Raw genomic sequence first — 21,270 nt, forward strand, 5'->3', positions numbered from 1 at the left:
CTATTGCTTTAAATGTCCAATGATTTTGTACCATGTATATTGAAACTGTGTTGTTAACTGCTCTGAGTCGTCTAAGGGCTGAGAAGAGCGGTATACAAATAAAGTAAATAAATAAATAATAAATATAAGAGAGTTTCGTGAGACCAGTTGCTCTCATTGCAACGGTGTAGGCTGTGGACCATATTTTAGTTCTCGCAGACCACTGGTGGTCCACAGACCACAAGTTGGGAACATATGCCATCCAGTAGTCACCATCTGCTTGCCCACAGAAAACCATATTTAATAATTTAGAGCTGATGTGGTCATAGTAATCTTTTGTAGGCAGTCAGCCTCTCCCCTCCCGACCTCCCTGTTGCCTCGGCACTATAAGAGGGTTTTGCATGACAAAGTGGACTCCATGACATGCGGGTGCTGAGAAGAGCACCCACAGACTACCTACTACAATGCAACCTGATCCCTGCCACATGCACAATGGAGGACCTTCTTGCAGCAACACCAGAGGCACTCCACGTGGCCAACTTCTGGTCAAAGGAAATTTAGCATAATGCCAAGTTTTAAAAAACTTTGTTTGTGTTTTTAAATGCATTTAAACTATACCCTCAACTTGCTTCTGACACAAATAAATATAAATCCCTGTTGCTTTGGCACAACAAGAGGGTTTTGCAAGATCAGTCACTCTCGTTGCTGCATGGTTTAGAGGCAATGGTGTAGTAATGGTGAGACCATGGATCATATTTTAATTGGGTTGTTGTAGGTTTTTTCGGGCTATATGGCCATGGTCTAGAGGCATTCTCTCCTGACGTTTCGCCTGCATCTATGGCAAGCTTCCTCAGAGGTAGTGAGGTGACTACCATACTGAGGATGCTTGCCATAGATGCAGGCGATACGTCAAGATAATATGCCTCTAGACCATGGCCATATAGCCCGAAAAAACCTACAACAACCCAGTGATTCCAGCCATGAAAGCCTTCGACAATACATATTTTCATTCTTGTGGACCACTGGTGGTCCATGGGCCACAGTTTGAGAACCAATGCTTTAAAACATGACACACCCTGAACACCTGCCTTTGTTTTGAACCTGCGCTCCCCTTAGCAGTTGAGTCCTGGAATGGGGTTCAGCTCCCAAAAATGCTTCTTGGAAGTAAGGTTTATCCCTTAGAAATGCCTTCCAAAATGATGTTTTGGCCACCAGAAAAAAGGACTCTAAGTTTTGTCTTCAAACAAGAAGCTCCTGCAAAAAAAACCTTCCTAAAAACATGGCTTGCCTTTCAGGAAACACTCTCAAAAGTATGGTTTGGTTTCAGGACATGGTGACCTACAGAGTGAAGAGTGAACCATTCATTCCCTTTGACACAGAACAGATGCATTGACCTACTTTAAACAACCCATATTGAGGAAGTGGGTTCCTTCCTGAACATAGCCTCTTTCGTTTCATATTTTTAGCCGAAATAATAATGCCATAGACAGATCATCCCTTCCCCTATTTCTCCATGTTACTCACCCTCGTTGTTTCCTTGTAGGGCTCGCTGTAGAGGCTGCGTATCCTCCTGTGTTCGAGGAATTTGTTATCCGATGGCCCGGGCTTGGCACCTTCTGCAGTGAACTGGGCACTGTAGCTTGTTTGGTGAAGCATCTTCTCTGCTGGAGGTTTGTACTGCGGCTTCGCCTTGATGGGTTTCGCAGGCTTGCTATCTGTCCAGGGTCGGAATTCATTTCTGGGGAAAGGAAGGATTGGTGAGAATGCAAAATTTAAAATAGAAATAGAGAGGGAGGAAAACCTTAAGATTGGGGGAGATGAGGTTGCATTCCACTAGTAACCAGGCAAAATATTGACAAAGCGTCTATTGATGTACATAAGGTTGCCAGGTAACCTATGGTTCAGATAGAGGTGCCCGGAAGTCAATGAGGGACCAGATTGGGAATTGGTTTGCTGGTTGAACCCAAAGGGTGCTTCCCAATGGCCTCTCTTCTCAATCCTGGAGAGAAGTGATTAGTGGGGTTGTGCTGGTATGGCTGTACCAAAAGCTCCAACTTCCTTTTCTTTCTTTGAGTGTTTGCATGTATTCCAAAGTTCCATGCATTTTGCAATAAGGTGGCTTCCCTCGGTTTGCAATTATAGGGCCTATGACCCATCAATCATTGTTAAGTTTTGCTTCAGCCCCTTTCGCCAGGGCTCTGGGAAGAGAGGGAGCCATTTTAGGTCAGTCTTGCATTGGAAAGCTTAGTTACAGGACGTGGATTAGCTCCACCTGTAGAGAAGCTTCGTTTCTCACAGCATCCGGGGGAAATTCCGAGGGAAATTCCAGGAGAAAACAGTTCCAAAGGACTCCAGCTGGAGAATCTACAAAGCCTTGACTGGTAGGTCTACTCAGGACCCAAGAAGCAGTTTGGAGCCGGGAGTAGAGCCCACACCAGCAAAGTTTAGAAAGTAGATTGTAGAAAGTAGAAAGTAGAAAGTAGGAGTAGAAAGTAGAAAGTAGAAAGGAGGAGTTCAAAAGGGTTTTCCTCTTAAAGGAAAGAAACAGTTCACGAAGCCAGTTGCCTGTCTCTTGTGGACAAAATTAAGAAAGCCACCAGTTGATTCAAAGCCTTGAAGCATTTGTTTAATTTGTTGAAGATCTAAGAAGTATTTGATTGTTTTGTTGAAGACCTAAGCAATAATAAAGGATTTTGTTAAACCTTTCAAGCTTCTAAAGACTCTGTATAGGAAAATCCTTAGGGCCTCTCACTCGAGGCACCCCAGCTTCCCGCTGGGCACAAAGAGCACGTCCTGTTCAAAAGCTGACTGCTATAGGCCCAGTGCGTGAAAGCACAGGGGTGTTTGATCTGGGATTTGGCTTGGTCATATCTCATATCTCATTGCATCTCTGGGGATAGACCCAGAGATGCAATTTTGCCTACTATCTCTCTTTGCCAACTGGATTGAAAGTTGTCCTTCATAATGAGACATGCAAAGCCCAGAGGAGAGGGTGATAGTCTGAGCCAGTAAGTCAACATTACCACCCAAATCCTGGCCTCGAGTTGGTGGCATTGGAGACACACCTTGGTACCTGGAGAGCTGATCTTAAGAATTTGGATTGAACAGTCTCCAGTGGGGTGAAGTCAGAAAAGGGATCAATCCGGGAACTGCAAAGAAGTTGGGCCATTGACCAATCCATAGACCACACCTGGAATATTGTGTCCAATTCTGGGCACCACAATTCAAGAGAGATATTGACAAGCTGGAATGTTGATGAAAATGATCAAGGGTCTGGACAACGCCCTATGAGGAGCAGCTTAAGGAGCTGGGCATGTTTGTTTTCTGCTTCCCTGGAGACTAGGACGCAAGGGAACAATGGCTTCAAACTACAAGAGAGGAGATTCCATCTGAACATTAGGAAGAACTTCCTGACTGCGAGAGCCGTTCAGCAGTGGAACTCTCTGCCCCGGAGTGTGGTGGAGGCTCCTCCTTTGGAAGCTTTTAAACAGAGGCTGGATGGCCATTTGTCAGGGGTGATTTGAATGCAACATTCCTGCTTCTTGGCAGGGGGTTGGACTGGATGGCCCATGAAGTCTCTTCCAACTCTTTGATTCTATGATCTCCCAGAAATCCCAGCCTGTTTACGAGCTGTTAGGATTTCTGGGAGTTGAAGGCTAAAAACATCTGGGGACTCCTGGTTGAGAACCATTGATGTAGGAAAATTCAGTCAAATAGCACGGTAGCCAATGGCTATTTCAACTTGTTGCATTCCAGCTTTCTTGGGACGCGCGCACACACAACACATTACTTTGAAAGGTGCAGCATAAACCTTCCACAAAATGCCTTCCATTCTAACCAGTCAACCGACTTGGCCGTCCATGTGAATGACAGCCATCAATGGGTCATCCCATGTGACAGCCTCCCCCTCCCCCCCCCGGGAAGGAACACACCCATTAATTAAAACCCAGCAGCTCGTTAATATTCAAGGCACACTCCAGACTAGCAACAAACCGCTTGTTCGTCACTGAAGACTGCCCTAGAAACACCAGGGGCTCTGGGGCTGCAACTAATTGGCAAATTGTGCAGGCATCAGAATGAATTTTCTTGGTATCCAGGCTGGTTCTCTGATCTGGGAAGAGAAATTCACAAGTAGAAGCAAAGCTCTGTGGAATGTCCTTCACATCTATAGACCGAGGTTTTGTAAAGTTCCTTTCTCTCTGTTTTGAACTACAACTTCCAGAAAGCCCTATATGACAAATCTGGAACTCTAGCCCAGAAAATAAGTTTAAAAGTGCTGGTGTGGATTGTATTATTTTTGTCACTTATTGTTGCAGGCAGAAACTGGTCGTTTATGCCGTCGCGCCTGGGGGCTATTATTCTCAATAAAGGAGGGATGGATGTGGCACCTTTCCCCCAGGGGATTGCTTCTTGCCCTCCTATAGGAAACTGGAACTCCCAAAAACCCAAAATGCTGTAAATAGCTCAAGATAGGTTTTATTGATCACAAAGTCATTTCTTCAAAGCAATGAGCTGGAAAACTTTAGAGGGGTGAAGGAAAACATACGTTACAGTCTCAATTAGTCCTGGGTCCAAGGGGTTTGAAGCTGAGAAGCCTCACCAAGTTTCCTCTTTCCTCAATGGCTGTGAATGCCGGAGCAAACCACAACCCCAGTTCAGATGGCCTATGCTTTGAAGACTCAGGATCTTCCTCTGGTGCCAAAAGAACCGGCTTGAATAATAATTGTCCAGGACGATCTGGACATAAAGCATGAGTCCCAGGGGTAAAAAACCTCAGAACTGGTGCTAAGAGGTAACTTAAATCAGGGTCCTTTAGAATCAAGTCTTTTACTCATATCCATGTGGTATGAACTCTGATGGCAGAATGAAGAAGAAAAAAGAAAGTTCTCCCCTCTTGCGGGAAGAGGTGGAGCCAAACAGTACCAATTGACAGCTACAAGCAACCAATCCATACAACTATACATAAGCAGGGTAAAAAGGGGCAGGATTAAACATGATACAACAGTTTAAATCTTACAACTAACAGTTCTATACATAGGTGGTGCCACTCGCGCCGTCATATCATTTCCAGCCAGCAGAACAGGACAATGCTTAAAATCTATATAAATAAAAATGTAATGTTTGTTTGTGGGATTAACAGAACTCAAAAACCACTGGATGAATTGACATCTAATTTGGACACAAGACACCTAACAACCCAATATATGTCCTTCACTAAAAAAAATTGATTTTGTCATTTGGGAGTTGTAGTTGCTGGGATTTATAGTTCACCTACAATCAAAGAGCATTCGGAATCCCACCAATGATGGAATCGAATCAAACTTGGCACACAGTTCTCCCATAACCAACGGAAAATACTGGAAGGGTTTGGTGGGCAGTGTCCTTTGGTTTTGGAGTTGTAGTTCACCTACATCCAGACATCACTGTGGACTCAAACAATGATGGATCTGGACCAAACTCTACATGAATACTCAATATGCCCAAATGTGAACCCTGGTGGAGTTTGGGGGAAATAGAATCTTGACGTTTGGGAGTTGTAGTTGCTGGGATTTATAGTTCACCTACAATCAAAGAGCATTCTGAACCCCACCAATGATAGAATTGGGCCAAACCTCCCACACAGAACCCCCATGTGGGCCACAGCAACGTGTGGCAGGGGACGGCTAGTCTATATAAATAAAAATGTAATGTTTGTTTGTGGGATTAACATAACTCAAAAACCACTGGATGAATTGACACCAAATTAGGACACAAGACACCTATTAGGCCAACGAGTGACCATCACTCATAAAAACATTGGAAAACACAGCAGAAGAGACATAGAATCATAGAATCAAAGAGTTGGAAGAGACCTCATGGGCCATCCAGTCCAACCCCCTGCCAAGAAGCAGGAATATTGCATTCAAATCACCCCTCACAGATGGCCATCCAGCCTCTGTTTAAAACCTTCCAAAGAAGGAGCCTCCACCACACTCTGGTTCCACTGCTGAACGGCTCTCACAGTCAGGAAGTTCTTCCTTGTGTTCAGATGGAATCTCCTCTCTTGTAGTTTGAAAGCGAAAAAGCGAAAAAATAAAAATACATTACAACACATGTGCATAACCACATATATACACAAATACACAGACTGGACCACAGCAACGCGTGGCAGGGGATGGCTAGTCTATATAAATAAAAATGTAATGTTCGTTTGTGGGTTAGCATAACTTAAAAACCACTGGTTGAATTGACACTAAATTTGGACACAAGACACCTATCAGGCCAACAAGTGACCATCACTCATAAAAACACTGAAAAAACACAGCAGAAGAGACTTAAAAGACCAAAAAATAGAAAATACATTACAACACATGCACAAAACCACGCCCCCACACATATATGCAAACAATCATATATACACATATACACAAATATATATATATATACATACAAAACACATATACACAGACTGGGCCACAGCAATGTGTGGCAGGGGACGGCTAATCTGGTAATAAGACGAAAATGTGCACCAAGCTGGGACAGTCCCGGAGTGCTTCTGCACTGTAAATATAAGGCCGTTTAATACCACTCTAATTGCCATGGCTCAGTGCTGGAAAATAGTGGGAGTTGTAATTTTCCAAAGTCTTCAGCCTTCTCTGCCAAAAATGTGCTGATGCCTCGCCAAGCTCCCAGGAATCTATAGCATTAATAATAATAATAATAATAATAATACTTTATTTATACCCCGCTACCATCTCCCGAGGGACTCGGTTCGGCTTACATGAGGCCGAGCCCACAACACAACAATAAACAATAACAGCAATAATACAAAAACAATACATAACTCATAAACAAAATAAGCAAAAAACAATAACAATAACACAATGCATTAAAAAACCTATGGCTGGGCCAAATGTAATAATTAAAATATTAAAAAATAATGCTGGGCATAGACAGGTAACATGTAATTGGGATAAAGTTTTGGAGAGGGAAGAAATGTGCAGACAATCTAAAGTCATTATTAAAGTGCATTTAAGGACATCTTGCTGGGAGTTTCCCTATTCTGGGAAGGCACACTGAAACAGCCATGTTTTCAGGCTCCTCCTAAACACTGCCAAGGTTGGAGCTTGCCTAATATCCCTGGGAAGTGAGTTCCAGAGTCGAGGGGCCACCACCAAGAAGGCCCTCTCCCTCGTCCCCACCAATCGCGCTTGCGATGGTGGTGGGAGCGTGAGCAGGGCCTCTCCAGATGATCGAAGAGATCATGTGGGTTCGTACACAGAGATGCGGTCACACAGGTAGGCGGGTCCCAAACCGTTCAGGGCTTTGTAGGTAAGCACCTGCACCTTGAATTGGGACCAGAAAATGAACGGCAGCCAATGGAGCTCCTTAAACAGGAGGGTTGACCGCTCCCTGTAAATGACTGTTAAAGTGGTGCCAAACTGCATTAAGTCTACAGTGTAGGTAAAGGTAAAGGTAGTCCCCTGACATTAAGTCCAGTCATGTCTGACTCTGGGGTGTGGTGCTCATCTCCATTTCTAAGCCGAAGAGCCGGCGTTGTCCGTAGACACCTCCAAGGTCATGTGGCCGGCATGACTGCATGGAGCGCCGTTACCTTCCCGCTGGAGCGGTACCTATTGATCTACTCACATTTGCATGTTTTCGAACTGCTAGGCTGGCAGAAGCTAGGGCTGACAGCGGAAGCTCACACCGCTCCCCGGAATCGAACCTGCGATCTTTCGATCAACAAGCTCAGCAGCTCAGTGCTTTAAACCACTGCGCCATAGGGGGCTCCTACAGTGTAGACGCACCCCTATTTAATCCTCTGTCATCCCACTTTTCCAACTGGTTTCAAAATGTCCCAGTTTCTCTCCATTCTGCGCACTTTGCAGCTTCATCTTCAGCTTACTCCAGTTGGTGTAAACTGCATTCAAAGTGCAAAAGTACAATCAGATCTTTGTGGGTTGGATTATCTGGGAATTTAATTAATATGTTGATTGCTATGGAAGACCAAGGGATTCTTAAGAGAATATTATAATCAAATCCATGAATACTTCAGAATTGCAAATATAGAAAGACAACTGTAGTAGTTTCAGATCATTATAGTATGGACATCATCCCATGCATAATTTATTTATTTATCGTGTCATCAGCAACCATTGTTTTACAATTCTAACAGAGCAAAACAAACACAGAGATTAAAAAGAAAAAGAAAAAAAAACCACACAGATTTTGTAAATTTGGTATTTGGTTAAATGTCCTTTGACCAGTATCTGGCCACTTGGAGTGCCTCTGGGGTTGCCGCAAGAAGGTCCTCCATGGTGCATGTGGCAGGGCTCAGGGTGCATTGCAGCAGGTGGTCAGTGGTTTGTTCTTCTCCGCACTCGCATGCCGAGGATTCCACCCTGTAGCCCCATTTCTTAAGATTGGCTCTGCATCTCGTGGTGCCAGAGCGCAATCTGTTCAGCGCCTTCCAAGTCGCCCAGTCTTCTGAGTGCCCAGGGGGGAGTCTCTCATCTGGTATCACCCATGAATTGAGGTGCTGGGTTTGGGCCTGCAACTTTTGGACTCTCGCTTGCTGGGGTGTTCCAGCGAGTGTCTCTGTAGTTCTAAGAAAACTATGTCTTGATTTAAGTCGTTGACGTGCTGGCTGATACCCAAACAGGGGATGAGCTGGAGATGTCTCTGCCTTGGTCCTTTCACTATTGGCTGCTACTTCCCGGCGGATGTCAGGTGGTGCAATACCGGCTAAGCAGTGTAATTTCTCCAGTGGTGTGGGTCGCAGACACCCCGTGATAATGCGACATGTTTCATTAAGAGCCACATCCACTGTTTTAGTGTGATGAGATGTGTTCCACACTGGGCATGCATACTCAGCAGCAGAGTAGCATAGCGCAAGGGCAGATGTCTTCACTGTGTCTGGTTGTGATCCCCATAATAATAATAATAATAATAATAATAATAATAATAATAATAATAATAGCAACAACAACAACAACAATAATAATTTATTTATACCCCGCTACCATCTCCCCATGGGACTTGGTGCGGCTTACATGAGGCCGAGCCCAAATACAACAATACAAGCAAAATAACAACAATACACGTAATTAAAATCAAACATAGACAATAAAACAATAACGTAAGCAATAACAATAAGACAACACACTATTAAAACTATGGGAAGGCCAAATGTAAATTGAAATTAAAAATAATGCTGGACATGGGCAAAAAAAGTGATGGGGCGGTTTGTGAAAAACATACAAGCAGATCTAAAACAATGTAAAGTGCTTTGGAGGACAAAGTGGGAAGGCACACTGGAACAACCACGTCTTCAAGCTCCTTCTAAAGACTGCCAGAGTTGGGGCATGCCTGATGTCCTTAGGAAGTGAGTTCCAGAGTCGAGGGGCCACCATCGAAAAGGTCCTCTCTCATCCCCACCAATCGTGCCTGTGATGCAGATGGGAGCGCGAGCAGGGCCTCTCCAGATGATCGAAGATGCATCTCCTGAAACAGCTTCTGCTGTCTTGCCTGGGACACTTTGGACTCCATATACCATCTTTACTCAAATCTACTGCTCCCCTTTTTGGCTAAATTATCTTCCCAAAATTACGGTGTGCATTCGTTTCGCATAATGTGGTCATCATAGCACTAAGCCAAAGCAAAAGGGGAAACTACTTCAGGAGCTGCATCTGGAGCTCCTATTTGAGGGACGTCATCTCTAATTTAATTGCCAAGGCTCAATGCAATGCTGTGATTTGTAGTCTGGTGAGGCATCAGCATTCTTTGCAGCCCACATGATCCCAAACGACAGCCCTCATGATCCCATAGCATTGATCCAGAGCAGTGAAAGAGGATCCATTCTATAGCACAGATGCACTCCAATCAGGCCTGTAGCGAGGGGATGGTTTTAGGGGTTCAAACCCTCCCCGAAATGTTTCAGATTTTTTTTAAAAACCTGGTTTACTCATGAATTTTAACTGGTTAACCAAATCCCCATGCTAAGTCTATGAGATGCAAAAAATTAAGAGTCCCTCCAGAACTGTAAGCACTATCTCAAGCAAATATTGACAATTTATTCACACTACCTGCAGCAATAGCTGATGTAGTGAAGCAACCAAGTTGGGTGTGTGTGTGTTGAATGCTCTCATTAAGGAGGCCAGACTTGGTGGAGGTGGTTGACAGGGGCAGAGCTGCAGGCTATTGAAGGCTGCTCTGCCCCCTGCTGTGCTCTTTGCTTCAGCGTGAGCTAGGAGGCAGGTTTCAACCCCCCCCCCCCCCAAAAAATTTTCAACCCTCCCTGAAATTGTCAACCCTCCCCGAATTTTTTTTCTGGCTACGGCCCTGACTCCAATATTTTCTTTTCCATTGCTGAAAGCCTTGGTATTCTGACACTTTTATTTTTAGAGAAAGAAGTATAAGTAGGCAGGGTTTTGAAAATTAAGGTGTACATTAGATTCAATGGCGCATTAGACTCAAGTAAATAGGGGTATCTTTTTATCTATCTATCTATCTATCTATCTATCTATCTATCTATCTCAGGCATGGTTAAACTTCACACACCCCCCCCCCCCCTGTGTTCTGGACTGCAATTCCCACAATTCCTAACAGCCGGTAGGAATTTATGAACTGCTGGACTGCTGACATGACCAGAGACAATGATTCACATTTGGGTTGAAAACAACATGTTTACATAGCCAAAGACAATGATTCTTTAAGTTAAAGAAGTCAAACAATGTTCCTTACTTAAACCAATATCAGTGAAAAAAGAAAACCCAACATCTGTCCAGAACTGATGGAATCAGAAGTTGTAGCTGTAACTTTTTGGAATAACAATATCAAGAAATATTCAATTTAAGAGATCTTTTTACTATCCAAAAGTGTGGCAGACAGCAGCGTCTGGACACCCGCCTCTTTCTCCAAGGGGGAATGGTGGTGTATTCAGCAAAATGGTAGGCTGTGAAATTGTAGGAGTTGAGGTCCAAAACACCTGAAAGGCCGAAGTATGCCCATGCCTGGTCTACACTGACCATACAATGCCATTTCAAACTGAATTATATGGCAGTGTAGATGTGAACTAAGTCTTTTTTGTGTTGCCAAGAAGGATAAACCACAAGAGACGTCACAGCCCCTAAAACTTGTGGCTAAAATGAATTTCGCATACGATATTGTAAAATCCACTTTCTAAAGCTCTTTGAAAGTGCTTTCAGAAGACAAAAGATGGGAGGAAACTGTTTTCATTAAATACTAGTTTTAAACAACTTGAAGATTGGTTTGGGACAAGTTTACTAAGTGCAGTACTAAGGGTTTTCATTTATGTCTCGGGAGCCTTCAATGTGGCATACAGATTTGTGTGATAATCACCAATGGAACAGAATGAATAGTGAATCAGAAAATAAAGATCCAACTGCTATTTACAGAGGAGAATATATATGATATATGCACAAGGCATATATAATATATCATATATCATATATATTAGGAGCCCCCGGTGGTGCAGTGGGTTAAAGCACTGAGCTGCTGAGCTTGTTGATCGAAAGGTCGCAGGTTCGATTCCGGGGAGTGGCATGAGCTTCCGCTGTCAGCCCTAGCTTCTGCCAACCTAGCAGTTTGAAAACATGCAAATGTAAGTATATCAATAGGTACCGCTCCGGCGGGAAGGTAACGGCACTCCGTGCAGTCATGCCGGCCACATGACCTTGGAGGTGTCTACGGACAACGCTGGCTCTTCGGCTTAGAAATGGAGATGAGCACCACACCCCAGAGTCAGACATGACTGGACGTAATGTCAGGGGACTACCTTTACCTTTACCTATGCACAAGGCACCATTAGAAATCCCAGCCATTATTCCCACATGCAGTGTCTGGTTGGACACAGGACTTTCTGGACCTTTGCTCTGAAGGAGGAAGGCTATTCTCAGTGGTTTTAAGCCTGAGCTTGCAGCAGTTCAGTAGGCTGCAATAGAAATTGCAACCTACTTTTCCCATTGGGAACTCCTAGCTATGTCTGGGTCAAATGCAAAAACAAAAAAAAAAATACATGAGAGGAGGGGTGCCAGCTGAGATGTGCCGTTTAGTGTGCCTTCATTAAAAGCTTCATCTCGTGAGCCTCGTAAAAAGATAAAAGGCGTATGAATAATGCAACGGGAAGCATGAAGAGCTCAGAATAAATGCAACCCACGCAGAGCTTCCACAGCCGAGGCAAGAACAAGCATCTCTGTGGTTCAAGTCCCAGAAAAAGCAAACGCAGCCATCTTAAAAAAACCCCAAAACCTACATTTATGTTGAACTTTGACTGAGACACCTCTGTGGCAAGCCTGGATTGAGACAGGCTAGGTCATGCTGAAAAGCAATTCCCAAAACATAGGCCCCTTCCACACAGCTATATAGAATCATAGAATCAATCAATCAAAGAGTTGGAAGAGACCTCCTGGGCCATCCAGTCCAACCCCATTCTGCCAAGAAACAGGAATATTGCATTCAAATCACCCCTGACAGATGGCCATCCGGCCTCTGTTTAAAAGCTTCCAAAGAAGGAGCCTCCACCACACTCCGGGGCAGAGAGTTCCACTGCTGAATGGCTCTCACAGTCAGGAAGTTCTTCCTAGTGTTCAGATGGAATCTCCTTTCTTGTAGTTTGAAGCCATTGCTCCATTGCGTCCTAGTCTCCAAGGAAGCAGTAAACAAGCTTGCTCCCTCCTCCCTGTGGCTTCCTCTCACATATTTATACATGGCTATCATGTCTCCTCTCAGCCTTCTCTTCTTCAGGCTAAACATGCCCAGCTCCTTAAGCTGCTCTTCATAGGGCTTGTTCTCCAGACCCTTGATCATTTTAGTCGCTCTCCTCTGGACACATTCCAGCTTGTCAATATCTCTCTTGAATTGTGGTGCCCAGAATAGGACACAATATTCCAGGTGTGGTCTAACCAAGGCAGAATAGAGCATGGGGAGCATGACTTCCCTAGATCTAGACACTATGCTCCTCTTGATGCAGGCCAAAATCCCATTGGCTTTTATTACTGCCACATCACATTGTTGGCTCATGTTTAACTTGTTGTCCACGAGGACTCCAAGATCTTTTTCTCACGTACTGCTCTCAAGCCAGGCATTGTCCCCCATTCTGTATCTTTGCATTTCGTTTTTCCTGCCAAAGTGGAGTATCTTGCATATAAAATCCACATTGACCTGGATTATATGGCAGTGTGGACTCAGTTCAAAGCAGATATTGTGGATTATCTGCCTTGATATTCTGGGTTATTTGGCTGTGGGGAAGGGCCCACAGATATCACAATCAAAGATTATAAAAATTACCGTATTTTCCGGTATATAAGATGACTGGGTATATAAGACAACCTCTAATTTTTCCAGGTAATATATAGAGGGGTAGTCTTATGCTCATCATATAAGACTACCCCTCTTCCAACACACACCAAATAAAAATTTAAAAGCATCAGATTTGATTTCAATATGGTAATTTTCCTATTACTGTCCCTCCTTCTCTGCCTCTCAGATCTCGCACATGCGCACCTGCATCACTTCACTGCAGTCTTCAGGGGTGAGATCTGAGAGGCAGAGGAGGAGGGACAGTAATAGAATACAAGGGCAGGCCAGACAGGTAAAAGAGGTGGGTTTTTTCTGGGCCCAGAGCCACTCTCTCTCTCTTTTTTCCATACTCCAGGTACCCCAGACACCTGCAGCTTGCTCCGCCCTTCACTTACACCTCCCCGGTGAGACACTGGTTCACCTCACCATCGGGACCGCATTAAGTCCACGAATCCTGATGAATGGATTTTCTTCAAACGTACTTGTACAGCGTCGCCCTTAATGAGTTCATACAGTCACTGCATACGGCAGGGATGCAACCACTGCTATTTTTGAGCTCCCCCCACAATATGCAGTAACCACAGATTCTCCAATCCAGATTGGAAGTTTCAGTACCCGCTCTGTAAGACAACTCCTGGCGTATCAGACTACTCCCACATATGAGTCCCATGTTTAAGGGTACTCCCGCGTATAAGACGACTCCCACACATAGGACTACTCCCTCGTATAAGACAACTCCCATGTATAAGACGACTCCCGCGTATAAGACAACCCCTGACTTTTGAGAAGATTTTCTTGGGTTAAATAGTAGTCTTATATGCCAGAAAATACGGTAATCTCAAATTGAGTATACTCTAGAATAGAATCGGTGGAACTGCTTTAGTTGGAATTGAGAATAGGGTTTTTATATACCGCCCCTCTCGGCACGCAGGCGAGAGAATTAGTATAGTATTCGTTAGTCTTATTTTTAATAGTAACAGGAAAACAACCAGAAACTACATTTATGCTCCATATACTGATCCCCCACCCATAGGTTTGGGGTCTGGTATATGCCAGTCAAGTGTAGTTTCATGTTGTTGTTGCTGCTGCTGTTGTTGTTGAGGTAATTATAATTACTATATAAGATTCTACTGGGGTTCCTTCCAGACAGGCCCTATATCCCAGAATCCGATCCAAGGTTTTCTGTTTATCCCAGATTATGTGGCAGTGCGGACTCATATAATCCAGTTCAAAGCAGAAAACCTGGGATCAGATCCTGGGACATAGGGCCTGCCTGGAAGGACCCTGAATAATAATAATCATCATCATCATCCTCATCATCATCATCGGAGCCCCCGGTGGCACAGTGGGTTAAACACCTGTGCCGGGAGGACTGAAGACCGACAGGTCACAGGTTCGAATCCAGGGAGAGGTGGATGAGCTCCCTCTGTCAGCTCCAGCTCCTCATGCGGGGACATGAGAGAAGCCTCCCACAAGGATGATAAAAACATCAAATCATCCGGGCGTCCCCTGGGCAACGTCCTTGCAGACGGCCAATTCTCTCACACCAGGAGTCACTCCTGACACGACCAATCAATCAATCAATAATCATCATCATCATCATTTGGATTAATAATTATTCTGGCAGCCCAAGAACAAGCCATTCGAACCAAGACCATCAAAGCCAGAATTGAAAAGTCGACAACAGATCCCAAATGTAGACTCTGCAAGGAAGCAGATGAAACAATACATGACATCCTCAGCTGCTGCAAGAAGATCACGCAGACAGACTACAAGCAGAGGCATAACACTGTTGCTCAGATGATTCATTGGAACTTGTGCCACAAACACCATCTGCCTGTGACAAAGAACTGGTGGGATCACAAGCCGGAAAAAGTTACAGAGAATGAACACATCAAACTCCTCTGGGACTTCCAAATTCAGACAGAGTTTTGGAGCACAATACTCCTGACTTCATGATCATGTTAAAAGACATAGTATGGATTGTCGATGTTGCAATCCCAATTGACAGCAGGATTGAAGAGAAACAACTGGAAAAGCTGACACGATATGAGGATTTAAAGATCGAACTGCAAAAACTCTGGCACAAGCCAGTAAAGGTGGTCCCAGTGGTGATCAGCACACTGGGTGCAGTACCTAAAGACCTTGGCCTGCACTTAAACACAACTGGAGCTGACAAAATTACTATCTGTCAGCTGCAAAAGGCCACCCTACTGGGATCTGCACACATGATTCGCCAATACATCATACAGACACTTGGGGAGGGTCTGATGTGTGATCCAATATAAGAGCCAGCAGAGTGAATTTGTTTACTGTGTACTAATCTTGCTGCGTTTCAAATAATATTAAGAAGAAGGAGAAGGAGAAAAGAAGAAACACTGCTGGCATTATAAACTGGACGCAGGCAGAACTCGACAATTTGAACAGAAAAACAAGAAAACTCATGACCATTCATAACTCACTACATCCTCACAGTTAGGTTGATTGGCTCTATCTACCTCGAAGGTCTGGTGGCAGAGGACTTGTACAAGTAAAACAAGCAGCCGAGGAAGTAAAACACACACTGGCAGAAGATGTCAAGGAAAGCCAAGAACCTGCCTTAATTGAAGTCAATAATCAGAAACTTTTCAAAGCACAGCAAACAAAGAACCAGTACAAGAAAATTGCACTCCAAACCTGAGCTGACAGCTCGCACAACAAAGCATTACATGGGAGGTTCCATCACAAAATTGAAGGAAAAGTTGATAAGGAGAAGACGTGGTTATGGCTCACGAATGGAACCCTTAAGAAGGAGACAGAAGATCTTATTCTTGCAGCCCAGGAGCAAGCCATCACATCAAAGGCCATTAAGGCCAGGATTGAAAAATCAGCAGGTGACACAAAATGCAGACTGCTCAAGGAAACTGATGAATCCATGGACCATCTCCTCAGCTGCTGCAAAAAAATCACACAGACGGACTACAAACAAAGGCACAACTTTGTGGCTCAAATGATTAACTGGAGCTTATGTCACATGTACCAATTGCCAGCAGTAAAGAATTGGTGGTATCATAAACCTGCAAAGGTGGTGGAAAATGAACATGCAAAAATACTGTGGGACTTTCGAATCCAGACTTGAGATTTTGTGATACAAAATCCAGCATATAGATCTCATTTGCTGTGACATACTGTGCTTTTGTGTCAGTAAAATAATAATAATAATAATAATAATAATAATAATAATAATCCTCTTTAAGTGGGCTTCCTTCTCATTTAACCCCACTCTTCCCCTTGCACATTGCTGATAATTTATACCAAAGGATTCCTGTAAACAACAAATTCAGTGCTGTCCCAAGCCACTTTAAAAACATCAAGGCCAACCTTTTGGGTCTCAAGGGAGTCTGAAGGGCAGGGATGACACATGAGGAACAGATGGAAAGCTTGGGAAGCTTCCTTTAATTGCTGTCCTCTGATGAAAACATCGGGGAGCCAAGCTGGATGCAGAAAGCCAGTCTGGAGCATCCCAGGTGGTGCCAAACGGAAAGCAGTAAAATCCTTACAATATACCAAGCAGCCAGAATCCACTCAAAAGTTCTCCATTCCAAAATGAAGCTTCTAATAATATTCTTGTTCACAATGATTGCTTTTGAGGGATAATTCCTGGTTTTAGGATTTCAATCATTCTGGACCATAACACCCAGAATCTCTCGCCCAGGAGACACATACTGCTGAAGGGATATTGGGAGCCATGTTCCAAAAAGGTGATGCTTCTGAAAATTAGGATGTTGCGACTCATGCTTTGGTTGGTTTGTTCAGTCCAATTTTTGGAGAAAAAGAGTATATATGTGTTATCGAAGCCTTCATGATCGGAATCACTGGGTTGTTGTGAATTTTCTGGGCTGTATGGCCATGTTCTAGAAGCATTCTCTCCTGATGTTTCGCCTGCATCAATGGCAGGCATCCTCAGAGGTTGAGAAGTCTGCTGGAAACTAGGCAAGTGGGGTTTATATATCTGTGGGATATCCAGGGTGGGAGAAAGAACTCTTGTCTGTTTGAGGTCTAACAAACCTCACAACCTCTGAGGATGCCTACCATAGATGCAGGTGAAACGTCAGGAGAAAATGCTTCTGGAACGTGGCCATAAAGCCCCAAAACCTCACAACAACCCAAGAATACATATAACAGAATATTCACATGTTTTTTATTCTCTTATTCTGAGTGCCTTTCCATACAGCAGTATAACCAGGGGCGGCTCGTCCATTATGCGAAGTAAGTGGTCGCAGAACACTTTTTTTTTGCCAGGGGCGTAGGGTGCCGCTGTAAATGCCCCTCGACCGCCACTTGAGGAGTGCTCCCTCAGCTCACAACAGCCCTAACAGTTCAGGGGGAACCTCGGGTTTCTTGTCTCGCTGCCGGGCGATCCTCTTCCCAAAGGGGCCGGGCCCTTGAGCCTCGCCTTTGCCCCTCTTGTTCCTGCTCCACCTGGCCACCGGGTACACGAGCAGAGCCGCTGCTCAATCGTTCTCCACGTTCGATCCCTTCCCCATGACCAGCTCCTTCTCCCGATCCCCCAGCGCTCCACCCGCCTCCTCTCCTCTCCCCAATCTGCAGGTGGGCCAAGGGGCTGAGCCAGTGGAGCTGTTTCAATAGGGGCATTGTATGCTCCCTATAGCTACCTCCAGTTAGGAGCCTGGCTGCCGCCCGTTGTACTAGTTGGAATTTCTGGGCCATCTTCAAGGGCAGCCACATGTAGTCCAAAAACTTACAACAGTGGTTCTCAACCTGTGGGTCCCCAGATGTTTTGGCCTTCAACTCCCAGAAATCCTAACAGCTGGTAAACTGGCTGAGATTTCTGGGAGTTGTAGGACCCACAGGTTGAGAACCACTGACTTACAATATAAAACATGTGAAGATGTATAGTTTATTTATTTATTTATTTACCATAGAATCATAGAATCAAAGAGTTGGAAGAGACCTCATGGGCCATCCAGTCCAACCCCCTGCCAAGAAGCAGGAATATTGCATTCAAATCACCCCTGACAGATGGCCATCCAGCCCCTGCTTAAAAGCTTCCAATATTTATATACCACCATATTTATATACCACCCCTCTCACCACAGAGGCGATTTGGAGCGGTTCCGAGTTTCACAAGGTCTTTCACTTTCTCTGCCCAAGAGTGCCTTCCAATGAGAGTGAAAATATTTGTTTCAGTGTCACAAAAAGCAAGCTCCTTATTTCGTGCCAAGACCTGATTTAAAACATGGGGACTGTGTGCAAGTAAAGAAACAGAAGATTTATGTCTCTGCTATTGCGTGCGCACACATTCTTCTCCATTTATAGAGGCAGATGCTCAAAGCAGACTTGCTAAATTTAGACTAGTTATAAACCCATTATCTCTAATGCTATTCAGAGGTGACGCCAAACTATTCTTGCAGATCGAGTCCAAATTGGTATTTGAGATCGGAAATCTAATGCCAAACTATGGGTGCACTTGAATTTGGGACTCATTCAAAGACATGTGTTACAATGGGCTGGAACAATGATTGAATTCAGGCATAACTGTAGAGACTCATTGGAGAAAAATCCTAGGTCATTCAATGCAACCTCCTGGCAACTTAAAGGGGAAGTAAACTGTGCTGTTACGGCTGCACCAAAAGCTCCAACTTCCTTTTCTTTCTTTGTTGCATCCCAGACCAAGGAACGAGACCATAAGATTAAATCCACCACACTGGACTGCAGGAAAAACAATCCTTTTTTATTGATGAAAAAGTGGTTACAAAAGAAAGGCAAATGCAAAGTCAAAAAGCCACCATAGAAACACAGCAGTCAGGAAAATCTCTGAACTTGAGCAAAATTCCAAAAAACACAAGACAAGAACCAGGAACCTGTTAGCCTCTCCCTAACCATGTACTTGAAAAACTAGAAACCTCTGGGATTACCGGCCATGGAACACAGGAATTCTGCCAAGGCACAAACGTTGCTTGATCTAAGGAGGCACCCGGCAGGCGGCCCTTATACCAAAGAAACTATTCCTTGAAACGCCCCTTGACTTTGAAGCCTGAGCCTGTTTCTCCTGTAATCTATTTGACCTTCGTAGGAACTGTGAATCACTCCTGTCTCTTGTTATCTGTTCCCTTCGGTCCTCATTAAAAAAAACCCAGGTGGAGAGCTATCACGGCTAAATTCCAAAACATTTTCATCCGGCTGTTCAGTTTTGTTTTCCCCGCCGCTGAACTCAGCATCAACACCAGTTTCCACATTGTCAGGGAAAACTACATGTTCAGTGGCTTGCTCAGTTGGAAATACTATCAAAGAATCAGGTTCACACAGATCAGTTCACACAGATCAGGCTGAACCCCAACATTCTTTGAGTGTTTGCATGTATTCCAAAGTTCCATGCATTTTGCAATAAGGTGGCTTCCCTTGGTTTTTTAATTATAGGGCCAATGACCCAAAAATCATTGTTAAGTTTTAGTTCCACCCCTTTCCCCAGGGCTCTGGGAAGAGAGGGAGCCATTTTAGGTCACTCTTGCATTGGAAAGCTTAGCTACAGGATGTGGATTAGCTCCACCTGTAGAGAAGCTTCGTTTCTCACAGCATCCAGGGGAAATTCCGCGGGAAAACAATTCCAAAGGACTCCAGCTGGAGAATCTACAAAGCCTTGACTGGTAGGTCTACTCGGGACCCAAGAAGCAGTTTGGAGCCGGGAGCAGAGCCCACACCAGCAAAGTTTAGAAAGTAGATTGCCCAAGGAGGGGTTCAAAAGGGGTTTCCTCTTAAAGAAAAGAAACAGTTCACGAAGCCAGTTGCCTGTCCCTTGTGGACAAGATTAAGAAAGCCACCAGTTGATTCAAAGCCTTGAAGCATTTGTTTCGTTTGTTGAAGATCGAAGAAGTATTTGATTGTTTGTTGAAGATTTAAGCAATAATAAAGGACTTTGTTAAACCTTTCAAGCTTCTAAAGACTCTGTATAGGAAAATCCTTAGGGCCTCTCACTCGAGGCACCCCGGCTTCCCGCTGGGCACAAAGAGCACGTCCTGTTCAAAAGCCAACTGCTATAGGCCCAGCATGTGACAGCATAGTAGATCTACCTGAATGATATAGCACATTTTCTCCCTGATATTGGATAAGTGACATCATGTATGCGTATTCTGTGTTTACAGAGGTCTCAGTGCAGTGTTTCCCAACTTTCCTAATGTTGCAACCCTGTAATAGAGTTCCTCATGTTATGGTGACCCCAAACATAAAATTATTTTCGTAGCTACTTCATAAATGTAATTTTGCTACTGTTATGAATTGTAATGTAAATATCTGATATGCAGAATGTATTTTCATTCACTGGACCAAAGTTGGCACAAATACCCAATACGTCCAAATTTAAATACTAGTGGGGTTAAAGGGGACAATTGATTCTGTCATTTAGGAGTTGTAGTTGCTGGGATTTATAGTTCACCTGCAATCACAGAGCATTCTGAACTTCACCAATTATGGAATTGAACCAAACTTGGTTCACAGAACTCCCATGACCAACAGAAAATACTGATAAGGTTTGGTCGCCATTGGCCTTGAGTTTTGGAGTTGTAGTTCACCTACATCCAGAGAGCACTGTGGACTTAAACAATGATGGATTTGGACCAAACTTGGCATGAATACTCTATATGCCCAAATGTGAACACTGGTGGTGTTTGGGGGAAAATAGACCTTGACATTTGGGGGTTGTGTTTGCTGGGATTTATAGTTTACCTACAATCAAAGAGCATTCTGAACCCCAACAATGATAGAATTGGGCCAAACTTCCCACAGAGAGCCCCCATGACCAGCCTGGACACAGCATATTATTTGAGAACACAGAAATGCTGGACCACACCAACAACCACCATGTCAGACTACACAGAGAAGCCATTGAAATCCACAAGCATGTGGACAATTTCAACAGAAAGGAGGAAACCATGAAAATGAACAAAATCTGGCTACCAGTATTAAAAAACTCTAAAATTACAACAGCAAAAC

The 21,270-nt window shown here is 44.1% G+C and overlaps 1 protein-coding gene across 1 annotated transcript in view; it reads right to left on the reverse strand.

Annotated features, from left to right (window-relative positions):
• Positions 1-21,270, reverse strand: part of MAP6 (microtubule associated protein 6) — a 69,612-nt gene that overhangs the window by 21,460 nt on the left and 26,882 nt on the right. Inside the window, exon 2 of the mRNA XM_060771252.2 lies at positions 1,504-1,717. Coding sequence (XP_060627235.2) covers positions 1,504-1,717 — 214 coding nt within the window. The remainder of the gene's footprint in view (positions 1-1,503; positions 1,718-21,270) is intronic.

Source organism: Anolis sagrei, chromosome 3 (assembly GCF_037176765.1).
Source record: "Anolis sagrei isolate rAnoSag1 chromosome 3, rAnoSag1.mat, whole genome shotgun sequence".
Classification (NCBI taxonomy): domain Eukaryota; kingdom Metazoa; phylum Chordata; class Lepidosauria; order Squamata; family Dactyloidae; genus Anolis; species Anolis sagrei.